We start from the raw sequence: 12,946 nt of genomic DNA on the forward strand, positions 1-12,946 counted from the left end.
ACTATTTTGCAAAATTAAACTTCTTACACGTTGACCAACGAATACGATACTTTATTTATTAAAAAAAAAAAAAGGAATAATACAGTAATATTTAAACAAAATGTTTTACAGTGTGTCTAATGGCTTTCTAATGTTGTTAACAATCAGTAATTGGCAAATGTTGATATCGTGTAACGACAAAGAATATCTAATTTTTAGACTCAACGCCATACTAAGCAATCCTGGATGGAAGCAAATCGACCATATCGAAGGAAAACACCAATGCTCTGCAAATTCATTTTCCGGCATTGATCTGTTTATACCCATCGAAGAACCCGATAGTTTCTACGTAACCGACGAAAATGTCTACGATAAATACTCAATGACGGCTCGATTAGTTGAATGTGTGTACGCGAAGGTTATATTAGATTATTTATCCTTCATACTATTTATTTTACACGAAAGCTCACGGGAGGCAAAACATGTGAGTAATGGGATCCGTTGTCGAAAGTATCGCCTTAAAGCAAACTTGGCAAAAAAACCGAGAGATAAACCTGATTTAACCTATAACAGATTTTGGTATATGCTTGATTTAGCATTTGGTCACATAGAAAACAGTCATATGATGTTTGACTGTATAGCTGATGCGTTAAGTTTTCTAGACAAATCAGTGAATACATTACGTGAAGGCCAGTCGTATTTAAATACAAAACTAATAATGAGTAGTATCATTCTAATCCGTGAAGTAAAGCAAACTTTAAAATATTACAACAACGAAACCCGGTATAAATACAATTGGTTCATTTCGAGAATTCCCAAATTATCGGAAATATATTTTAAACATCGTGTAATAAACAAATTGATTGATTTCACAAACGAAAACTGCGTAATGCTACAAACCGCAAACACAATCGAACCTCAGACTTTAAGTGAACATCAGGGCTACATCATTCATTCCGTTAAAGATGCTCAATTAGCAATTGAAAATCTCATAAACAAGGTCATCAATAACTACTACCGAAAATTAGGTTTTCCAAAAGAAGAAATACTGCCGCAAATCACATAACGTAATTTGTTATATTATAATATTTATATTATAATGGACATAATGTAATTTTGTTAACCATATTATATATAAATAACGATTTTCTTAATAATCTAATACTGCGGTTTTCTATGAATAGTTTTTAAAAAAATGTCTTTTAATAAACAATTTAAATTATGAATAAATGTACTTTCATGAGATTTTAATTGCTAACAATATTTACAGATACAATATATCTGGGCGTTTAGTTTTTAGCATTCGCGTTTCATAGTGTTTATTCAATGGCATAACAATAGTTATACTTATGCCAACAAATTTGAAAAAAAAACAATCATTCTTTAACAAAACTTATGTATTGATATTTACCTAAGGTAAATTTGAATTTGTTTGTGATGTACGAGAAACGCTTTTATATGTTTTTAAAATGGTAGAGCTACAGAATCATTAGTATTTACTGTTCACGCACGATTATAATTTAGTAACAAACTTATTTTTAATTTCTTAAAAACAAATTATTCAATACTACACTATTATTTGAATACAATGTGTCAATTGGCTTTCTGGTTTGGTTAATTATTAGTAATCGGCAAATGTTGATATCGTGTAACGACAATGAAGATCTAATTTTTAGGAACAACGTCGTACTAAGAAGTACTGGATCACGTAACGACAATGAAAGTCGAATTGATGAACTTAAACGCTATAATAAGCCATTCTGGATAACAACGATTTATTATTTTTTTTTTAAGAATAGCAGTATGATGTTAATAATCAGTAATTAGCAAATGTTAATATCGTGTAATGACAATAAAGATCTAATTTGTAGACTCAACGGTACACTAAGCCATCCTGATTGGAAGCAAATCGTTCTATCGAAGGCAAACACCAATCGTATGTATATTATCACCTTTTTAAATAAAGAATAATTTATTACAAATTTTGACTGGTCGATAACCAGTTTCGGATAACTATTTTTGAAGTAATAAGAGTTTAAAAGTTAGGATTGGAGAGGAAGTGGAGTGTAGTATTTTTTTTATCTGCGCGCATTTGCCAACCGCACTTCTCGGAAAAAAAATTCAATTATCAATTAAACTTAGTGAGATATTGACTGGTTCATGATAAAAAAATCACCCTGTAGTTAAATTGCTTTTTATTTAATTATACAATTTTAATAATAATCGAATAATTGTATTGGACATTTTATGTTAACAGCCCACATTAAATAAAAGACCCTAAAATATAGAAGAATTTGTAACATATTGTAAAACTTAAAACCGCCTAAGGTATTCGCACCAATACTAAAAAAATAACTCTTAAAATAAATAATTGCAATACAAAACACAGTCATTTTCAGTTTACTTAAAGTAAACATGCATTTGTTTTTGTTATACGTTTAAAACAAGTTTTGTATGGTTTACATACAGGAAATGATAAGCAAACTTAAGTAGTTTCAGTTAGAGAACTAAACATAGTGGTAACTCTATTAAAAAAAAAATACAGTGGTATTAGAAAAAAATGTTTTACAGTGTGCTAAATTGCTATTTGATGTTTTTAATAATCAGTAATCAGCAAGTGTTGATATCGTGTAACGACAATGAAGATCTAATTTTTAGACTCAACGCCATACTAAGCAATCCTGGATGGAAGCAAATCGACCATATCGAAGGTAAACACCAATGCTCTGCAAGTTCATTTTCCGGCATTGATCTGTTTATACCCATCGAAGAACCCGATAGTTTCTACGTAACCGACGAAAATGTCTACGATAAATACTCAATGACGGCTCGATTGATTGAATGTGTTTACGCGAAGGCTATATTAGATTATTCATCCGTCATTAGATTTATTTTAGAGAAAACCTCACGCGAGACAAAACGTGTGAATAAAGTACTCAGAATGAGAAGGAATCGCCATAAAGCAAACTTAATCAAAAAGCCAAGAGTTAAAGTTGATATGAACTATGTCAAATTTTGGGAAACGCTCGATTTAGCATTGGGTCAAAGAGGAAACAGTTACATGATGTTTGACTGTATAACCGATGCGTTGAGTTTCCTAGAAGAATCCTTGATTAAATTACGCGAAGGCCAGTTGGATTTAAATATAGAGCTTATAAAAAGAGGTGTATTTCTAATCCGTAACGTGAATAAAAAATTAATACAATATAATGACGATAATCGTTATAAATACAATTTGAAAATATCAAGAATTCCCTATTTATTGAACAATTTTTTTAAGTGTCACATAGTAAGCAAATTGATTCGTTTCACAAACGAATGCTGCGTAATACTACAAACCGCAAATACAAACAAACCTCAGACTTTAAATGAGAAACAGACCTTTATCTTTCATTCCGTTGAAGACGATCAATTAGAAATTGAAAATCTAGTAAACAAGGTCATCAATAATTACTACCGAAAACTAGGTTTCTTAAAAGAAGAAAAACTGCCAGAAATCGACTTAACGTAAATTGTTGAATTACGACATTATATCATTAATAAAGATTTTCTTAATAATCTAATAATGCGTTTGTCTTGAATAAATGCTTTCTAATAAATAATTTAGATTAAGAGGATGTCAGTAGAACCCGATTTAAGGAGTAAAGTATAGGAATTTTTTTAGATAATCTTAACTTGGTTAAGGTTAAACTGTGATGTGTAATTATTAGTTCAGTAGTTAGGATTTTTTTTTGGTAGTTAAATAATTTTTTGAATTATCACAGCATCCGCGAAAGCGATTTAAAAAAAAAATTTAGATTTAGTTTTTTAGATCCAACAGGATTAGGTTGACTTATATGCCGATAAAACGCTGTGAACAATGTCCACAATACATTTTGAAAATTGTTTTATTGTATGTATTAAGTGTTTTTTAAAATTTATGTAATTGTAGTGGGTCACCATACAAATATTGTAGGCAACAGCTGCTAAACGTATACCGAGTTTTTTAATTGTTTACAATATGAACAGATATAATGAATCTACGCACCTGTTTAGTTTTTAGATTCAACTAAAACTGTGGAAACAACGTGTTGTTGTTATTGAATAATTTTTAAAAACTCATCCATTTTATTAAAAAGCTACAACTCGAATTTTTTTACGTCGTTGTTTAAAAATCTTGTTAACTTGTTAACCAAAGAGTGCGATATTTATTTAATTAAATAAAAACGGGAATAATACAGTAGACTATGGATAAAATGAATTACAGTGTGTCTAATAGCTTTATAGTGTTGTTAATAATCAGTAATTGGCAAATGTTGATATCGTGTAACGACAAAGAATATCTAATTTTTAGACTCAACGCCATACTAAGCAATCCTGGATGGAGGTTAATAGACCATATCGAAGGCAAACACCAATGCTCTGCAAATTCATTTTCCGGCATTGATCTGTTTATACCCATCGAAGAACTCGATAACTTTTATGTAACCGAAGAAAATGTCTACGATAAATACTCAATGACGGCTCGATTAATTGGATGTGTGTACGCGAAGGCCTTATTAGAATATTTATCCTTCATTCTATTTATTTTACACGAAGGCTCGCAAGAGGCAAAACGTGTGAGTAATGGGATCCGTTGTCGAAAGTTTCGCCATAAAGCAAAATTGGCAAAAAAACCGAGAGATAAACCCGATTTTACCTATAATAGATTTTGGAATATGCTTGATTTAGCGTTTGGTCACATAGAAAACAGTCATATGATGTTTGACTGTATAGCTGATGCGTTAAGTTTTCTAGACGAATCGGTGAATACATTACGTGAAGGCCAGTCGTATTCAAATACAGATCTAATAATGAGTAGTATCATTCTAATCCGTGAAGTAAAGCAAACTTTAAAACATTACAACAACGAAACCCGGTATAAATACAATTGGTACGTTTCTAGAATTGCCAATTTATCGCAAATCTATTTTAAAGATCGTGTAGTAAACAAATTGATTGATTTCACAAATGAAAACTGCGTAATGCTACAAACCGCAAACACAAGCGAACCTCAGACTTTAAGTGTGCACCGGGCCAGCACTATTCATTCCGTTAAAGATGCTCAATTAGCAATTGAAAATCTCACAAACAAGGTCATCAATAACTACTACCGAAAATTAGGTTTTCCAAAAGAAGAAATACTGCCACAAATCACATAACGTAATTTGTTGTATACCGAAATAACATATTAATATGTTATTTCGATATACATTTATTGTTTATATTATAATGGATATAATGTAATTTTTTTAAACATATTATATATAAATAACGATTTTCTTAATAATCTAATACTGCAATTTTCTATTAATAATTTTTAAAAAATGTCTTTTAATAAACAATTTTAGTTATGAATAAATGTACTTTCATGAGATTTTAATTGCTAACAATATTTACAGATACAATATATCGAGGCGTTTAGTTTTTAGCATTCTTGTTCCACAGTGTATATTCAATGGCATAACAATAGTTATACCTATGCCAACAAATTTGAAAAAAAAAACAATCATTCTCTAACAAAACGTATGTATTTATATTTACCTAAGGTAAACTTGAATTTGTTTCTGACGTACGAGAAACGCTTTTATATGTTTTTAAATTGGTACAGCTACAGAAACCATTAGTATTTACTGTTCACGCACGATTATAATTTAGTAACACACTTATTTTTAATTTCTTAAAAAACAAATTATTCAATACTACGCTATTATTTGAATACAATGTGTCCATTGGCTTTCTGTTAATAATCAGTAATTAGCAAATGTTAATGTCGTGTAATGACAATAAAGATCTAATTTGTAGACTCAACGGTACACTAAACCATCCTGATTGGAAGCAAATCGACCTATCGAAGACAAACACCAATGATCTACAAATTTGTTTTCTGGTAATGATTTATTTGTAACGATCGTTTCTTCGTAAATTGAGTGGTGAACACTATTATACCAGTGTCGTACCTAAATAGACAGACATGATAACTAAATTTCAAAATCTTTTCATATTCACCATATTCATGGATAATGTGAAATTACGTAAAGGCCAATTGGATTTAAACATAGAGCTCATAAATAAAAGTGTCTTTTTAATCCGTGAGGAGAAACAAATAATAAAAAAATACAATGTATTCTCAATGATAATCGTTATAAATACAGATTTTGAAAATTCCCGTTGTATTGGAAAAATATTTAAAATGTCATATAGTAAGCAAATTGATTAATTTTACAAACAAATACGTCGCTCAATTATAGTTTGAAAATCTTATAAACAAGTTCTTCAAGAATTACTACCGAGCATTAGGTTGCCTGAAATATAAAATACTGCCGTAAAATCACAATACCTATATTTTAATAACTTTAAAAGTATTTTTTATAATTGATATTATATATTTTGTTACACAAATTATGTATAAATATAGATTATCTGAATAGTCTAAAACTGCGGTCGACTATTAAAAATTATGTTAAACTCTACATGTAAATATAATAAACTCTGGATGAGGTTACACGTCAATGTCATCGACGGCTTATATGCAGCTTCCCCGAACATCTACCATGACATCACACAAATCACAGCAAATCAATTCGAATTATAATAAGAAGTATGACGCGTTTAACGAAAGTCTATAATTTTAAAATAAATTTAATTTTTGTGTTTCAGCACAAGTATTCCTATTTCAACCACATATTTAAGAGCTCGTTTTCTGTTTACAATATTGAATTACAAAATTCGTGTGATATTCGCGCCTTATATAATAGAGAATTCTGGCTAAGATGAAGTAAAAAAAAAACATACATGAAACATGTTTCATCACTTTACCGGCTAATCTTAACGATGAAAGATTACATTACTACTTTTTTTTTTTGGCATTTGGAAATTCCGTCGACGAAAGACATAATTAATAGATTTTGGTTAAATCGAATGTATTATTATAGTAACCAAACTAGAATAATGCAAGTAACAAAGAGTAACATAATGGACACAGTAAAAAACATATCCTTTTATTTTCAAAACCACTTTATACAAGTTGAAATAAGTATACATTTTTTATTTATGTTCATACATTTATAACACAAACCATCATTCAACCATCAACTTTTAAATAAAGTTAAAGAGGATATAAAAAAAAAAATTGTCGAACGAACAATGTTTTTACAAATGTTGGGTTATAGTACAGCAAAACCCGAGTTGTTTCATACCGTCATTAGCGACCAAAATCGTATATTTTCATTGTTCTTTTTTTTTTTTTTAATTATAGAAATGTATTATTAATCGTATAAAGTACTTTTTAAATAATAAAGCCAATGAAATACACAATTTTTACATTAAAACGATATAATTACGAAAACCATTATAAATACATTATACAAATTTCGAGAATCCTGTTGTATTGGAAAAAAATTGAAATGTCATATAGTAAATAAATTGATTCATTTTACAAACGAAAACAGCGAAATTGTACAAACTGCAAACACAAGCGAACCTCAGACTTTAAGTGTGCACCGGGCCAGCATTATTCATTCCGTTGAAGACGCTCAATTGGAAATTGCAAATCTCATAAACAAGGTCATCAATAATTACTACCGAAAATTAGGTTTCCTGAAAGAAGAAAAGCTGCCGTAATATTACAAAACGTAATTGGTTGAATATCTAAATTGTATAATTATATTAATATGTATTATAATGGATATCGTATAATTTTTGTTGTACATATAGTCTATACAAATAAAGATTTTTTTAATTATCTAATTCTGTGGTTGTCTATTAAAAATTAAAAAAAAATCCTTTTTAATAAACAATTTAAACTAATTTAGCTAACGATTTATGATACAAATTAAATGCTTTGATATCCATATGAATAAATGTACTTTCATGAGATTTTAATTGCTAACAATATTTATAGATATTATAGTATAACTATGCATTTAGTTTTCAGCAGACGTGTTTCACAGTGTATATTCAACAGCATAACAATAGTTGGCGTTGCCAAACAATTTGAAAAAAAAAACAATTATTCTTTAACAAAATTACCTATGTATTGAAATTTACCTAAGGTAAACTTGAGTTTGTTTGTGACATACAAGAAACGCTTTTATATGATCTTAAAACGGCATAAGTGCAGAAACCGAAGTTATTACATTATTATTATTTTAGAGTACCAAAATTATTTTTAATTTCTTAAAAAAAAAAATTATTAAAATAGTGTAATATTACACTATTATTTGAGTGCAATGGATAAGATCAACAGCTGCAATTATAAACAAATTGATCAGGTAAAAAATATTTTACCTGATATTGTCATCAGGACGCCGACCGAAAAAGGGTGCCCGCTAAACTAGACTTTTTCCCAACATTGCTGGGTAACGATATCACCTTTGCTTTCTAGCCAATTTATAATATCTTGTTTCTTCCAAGACATCACTGGAATTGGATCTTTTTTAACGGAATGATGTGAAGCATTGTCCATTACAATTACGGCATTTTCATTGAGCATTGGCAAAGTTTTTTCAAACCACTCAAAGAACGTAGCGCCATTCATTTCATCGTGGTAGTCTGACGAGTTGGTTTTGGATTCGAAGCACAAAAGGTCCCCAGGTACAAACCGGCTTTACCTGAGGGTTCCTTTTGTCCTGTGGTGAAGCCTCTGAGGAATGCGTCACGGGGTGACTTGACCGTACTGTCTCATCCAAGTAATATATTGGTATGTTTTGTGCTCTGTATTGCCTTATTTGATCCAAGTATTTTCGGCGCCAACGTTGTATGTCTTCTCTTTCAAGAAGGGCACTACAGCGAGATTTTTTTGCATAAACAAATTTCAGTTCCTTTAACACTTTTTGAAATGACGAACGTTTAAGATTCGGTAAAGTTTCATCATCATTAATGGCTATTAACATCTTCGCAAGTGTAGGTACTTCACGATTCAACCAAAAGCCATGTATTTTTCGCCTAATGGCATTTTTATCAAATTCGTCCACTTTGTCAAGTATTGTAGGTCTTAATTTTTTCTTGATGGGCGATGAAACTATACCTTCTTTTTTATACTCGGCCAATGTTGTTTGTATTGTACGTTGTCCAATACCACTTGCCTTGGAAATTTCGACAAGCATTTGTCTGTAGGTCAATCGGGGGCTGTCTGGGTTTTCAAGTTGTTGCTTGAGTTTGTCTTTGTACAGATTGATGATAATCCGCTTTTGACCAGTCCCAACAAACTAAAGAAAATAATATATATTTAAAAATTAAGAGTTCGCAACAGAAAAATAGTCCTACAAATACTTACTTTTCCACGAGGATTTTTTTTTTTTGAAGGAGAAATCTCGAAGTGGTCCATGTTGTCCTAGTAGTCTAAGTACTAAAATAGGAAAACACTAAAAACAATGGTGAGCTAAAACTCGCAAAAAACAAAAAAATTGGTGTATGTGTGCCAAAACGTAAAATAAAGTAAACACTACAGTTCACTGTCAGCGATTATACAATAAATACTCTCCACGTAAAAGAACGGCTATTTACGGAAGAGGCATTTGAGCAACCTTATATAATAGATACAAAAAAACACAATTTTGCTTCTGCTACATAAAATTATTTAGGGCACTAAACTTCTACCGAATCAGCGTTATCATTCCATATTTAGGAAAATATTATTTACTCAAATATAATTATTATTATTATTTACTTTATATATTACAAGAAGTCCATTTAAAAATTAAAAATCGGTAATTTTTTTTTCGTGTTTTAACATTTTTGGGGGAAAAGGAATAGACTTTTCCAAATCTTACCCCTAGTCTTTATACCAACTATATCTAACTACTGATCGATTGATGTACCACTCGAGTAAATCAATACAGCTGTTTAAAACTTACAGTAGTCCAAAGTTAGATAAAGCCTACGGATAGCACAGCACAGCTCACTTAATCCGGACAAATAACCCGAAATAACAGAAATAATATCGGATATCGATAAATGCAAAAAAAATAAAAAAAACCTAATGTAGATAATAGAAAATAATAGGGAAAATTGTATTATTACCTGCCGCCTAAAACCGGGTTTGGTCGCGGTCGGCGGACGACGCCTTCGTCCCAGCCGGCGTAAAAAATATTTAAACTCAAGTAAAACATGTCAAAGTCAAGACACTTTTCTGGAGAACTGAGTAGGTTTAGCGTAAAAGTACTTCTATACAAAATTAAAGGTCAACATTTTATATAACTTTTGACATGTACAATTTTTGATAAAGTTTTTAGAAACTGAGTTATCATATGTTAACCTTTCAGTTTTTTGAAAGCTTATAACTTTGCTAAAAAAAAATTTATCAAAAATCGCCTATGGCAAAAGTTAGATAACGTTTTGATCTTCAATTTTGTCCAGATGTACTTTTACGCTAAACCCGCTCAGTTCCTCAGAAAAGTGGGTTGACGCTATCTCGAGAACTAAGATTACATATCTTGTTTTATGCCCGCACCAAAATAATGTATAAAACATCAAACCTTCTAGCTTGGCATCGATAAGAAATGGATATTAAAGTTCTAAGCCATTCTAGGCAAATTATAATTTAAAATAAATAATTAAGGCAAAATAAGATACTTGTAGACGACAATGTTTTCACAAAAGTCAGGTTATTTTATTTATTTTAATAGATTTTACGGGCTGGGCCCTTTTGAATACAACAATGGAGATAACACATAGTACAGTAATTTTGGTCATTGCCCATTAGCCACCAATTTCGTATAGTTTCATTGGTTTTTATTTAATAACACAATTGTAATATTGATAGAATAATTATAATGGAGATTTTATGTCAACAGCCCACTTTAAAAATACAACTTTGAAATATAAAAGAATTTTTAACATATTTTAAAACTAAAAACCGCCTAAGGTATTCGCACCAACGTTTAAGAAAAAACTCTTCAAATAAATAATGTCATACGTTGAAATACACAGATATTTCCAGTTTACTTAAAGTAAACATGCATTTGTTTGTGTTAAACGTTTGAAACATACTTTGTATGGTTTACAAATAGGGAATGGGCCGCATCATAAAATAGTTTCAGTAAATGAGCAGCATACTTAAGTAGATTCAGATAACGTACGATTATACCTAAACTTAGTTGTTAATATTTAAAAAAAAAAAAAAAGGAATAATACAGTAGTATTTAAACGAAATGTTTTACAGTGTGTCAAATGGCTTAATAATGTTGTTAACAATCAGTAATTGGCAAATGTTGATATCGTGTAACGACAAAGAATATCTAATTTTTAGACTCAACGCCATACTAAGCAATCCTGGATGGAAGCAAATCGACCATATCAAAGGAAAACACCAATGCTCTGCAAGTTCATTTTCCGGCATTGATCTGTTTATACCCATCGAAGAACCCGATAGTTTCTACGTAACCGACGAAAATGTCTACGATAAATACTCAATGACGGCTCGATTGATAGAATGTGTGTACGCAAAGGTCATATTAGATTATTTATCCTACATTCTATTTATTGTACACGAAAGCAATCGCGAGGGAAAACGAGTGACTAACGGATTCCGTATTAGAAGGTATCGCCAAAAAGCAAACTTAGCAAAAAAACCGAGAGCTAAAACTGATTTAAACTATGACAGATTTTGGTATATGCTCGATTTGGCGTTGGCTCAAATAAAAAAAAGTCACGAGATGTTTGACTGTATAACCGGTGCGTTGAGTTTTCTAGAAAAATCGTTGAATAAATTACGTGAAGGCTCGTCGGATTCAAATATAGAGCTTATAAGAAGAAGTGTATTTTTTATCCGTAACGTGAAGCAAACTCTAAAAGAATACAACGACGAAAACCATTATAAATACAATATGAAAATTTCGAAAATTCCCAGTCTGTGGAAGCGATTGTTTAAATGTCACATAGTAAATAAATTGATTCTTTTCAAAAATGTAAACTGCGAAATGCTACAAACCTCAAACACAAGCGGACCTCGGACTTTAAATGTGCATCAGGCATGCGTCATTCATTCCGTAGAAGACGCTCCATTAGAAATCGAAAATCTCATAAACAAGGTCATAAATAATTACTACCGAGAATTAGGTTTCCCGAAAAATGGAAAACAGTCGGTAAAACTGGAAACGTGATTTTTGTAACTTATACTACATTAATTTGTATATTATAATGGATATCATATAGTTGTGTTATACATGTTACATTTAAATATAGATTGTCCTAATAATTTAATACTGCGGTTATCTATTGAAAAGTAAATTGGATAATGAACCAGAAATATAACCAGCACCATTTACTCAAATCCAAACTGTAATATTTTCTTGGTTTTATTTTAAAATCTTATTTTGTTAGTGATGCTGCATGATACGAATATACAGATATTTACAGAAAAAAGTTTAAAATAATTTTTCGTTGTATTTTTTGTGATGAAATAATTGGAGATATTTGTGTTTTTTATTTGTTTTCAGTTTAAGTATATTTCTTGAATTTTAACTTATTTCACTATATAAATTGAATATTTTTAGATTACCTATGGGAAATATCAAATTATTGACCAAATTTGTAAAAATTATAGTGTATTGAATAATATTTGGTAGGTATCCTATGTTATACGTGTATTACCATATATTAGGCATTTGTTATTGTTAATAAGTGTGTATTAAAACATACTATTAACAATAGCAAATCTCAATAAGGCATCGGCAATAAAAATAAAACTAATTTTAACTCACCAGCATTCTATTGACACAGATTCAGAACGAAGCGGTTACAATTCTATGCCTGGCAACTGTGGACAGTACATACAACAGATGCTGCGTTCGTATGTAACACTTGAATTCACGCCCACAAATCACAACAACCATAACGCGACTTCAAAAATGACGAATTATATAAAAAACAGTTTTAGTAAAATTATGACTGACGTACTGACTGACTATAAATGGGTGATATTGGTTTCCGTATTGCGGTTGCTAAG

At 30.4% G+C, this 12,946-nt stretch overlaps 1 protein-coding gene across 1 annotated transcript; it reads right to left on the reverse strand.

The window, feature by feature from the left end:
* Positions 1-8,332: 8,332 nt before the first annotated feature.
* On the reverse strand, positions 8,333-9,361 carry LOC126835804 (uncharacterized). The gene is made up of 3 exons (XM_050568629.1): positions 9,275-9,361; positions 8,610-9,206; positions 8,333-8,512 (listed from the first exon to the last, which is right to left on the reverse strand). The coding sequence occupies exons 1-3, from the start codon at positions 9,323-9,325 to the stop codon at positions 8,333-8,335; spliced, it is 828 nt and encodes a 275-aa protein (XP_050424586.1). The 5' UTR covers positions 9,326-9,361.
* Between the last annotated feature and the right edge of the window lie 3,585 nt (positions 9,362-12,946).

The sequence above is a fragment of the Adelges cooleyi genome, unplaced genomic scaffold (assembly GCF_023614345.1).
Source record: "Adelges cooleyi isolate 19-005CV unplaced genomic scaffold, UGA_ACOO_1.1 ACOO_flye_CR_arks_rails_tigmint_CR_PRNA_23, whole genome shotgun sequence".
Taxonomy (NCBI): Eukaryota; Metazoa; Arthropoda; class Insecta; order Hemiptera; family Adelgidae; genus Adelges; species Adelges cooleyi.

What these genes read in the sequence shown, in the direction of transcription:
- LOC126835804 (XM_050568629.1), bottom strand. Translation starts at nt 9,325, where the DNA reads ATGGACCACTTCGAGATTTCTCCTTCAAAAAAAAAAAATCCTCGTGGA. An exon ending in AAAAAAATCCTCGTGGAAAA is followed by an intron (nt 9,207 to 9,274) that starts GTAAGTATTTGT and finishes TATTTTCTTTAG; the next exon opens with TTTGTTGGGACTGGTCAAAA. An exon ending in AGGACAAAAGGAACCCTCAG is followed by an intron (nt 8,513 to 8,609) that starts GTAAAGCCGGTT and finishes ACGTTCTTTGAG; the next exon opens with TGGTTTGAAAAAACTTTGCC.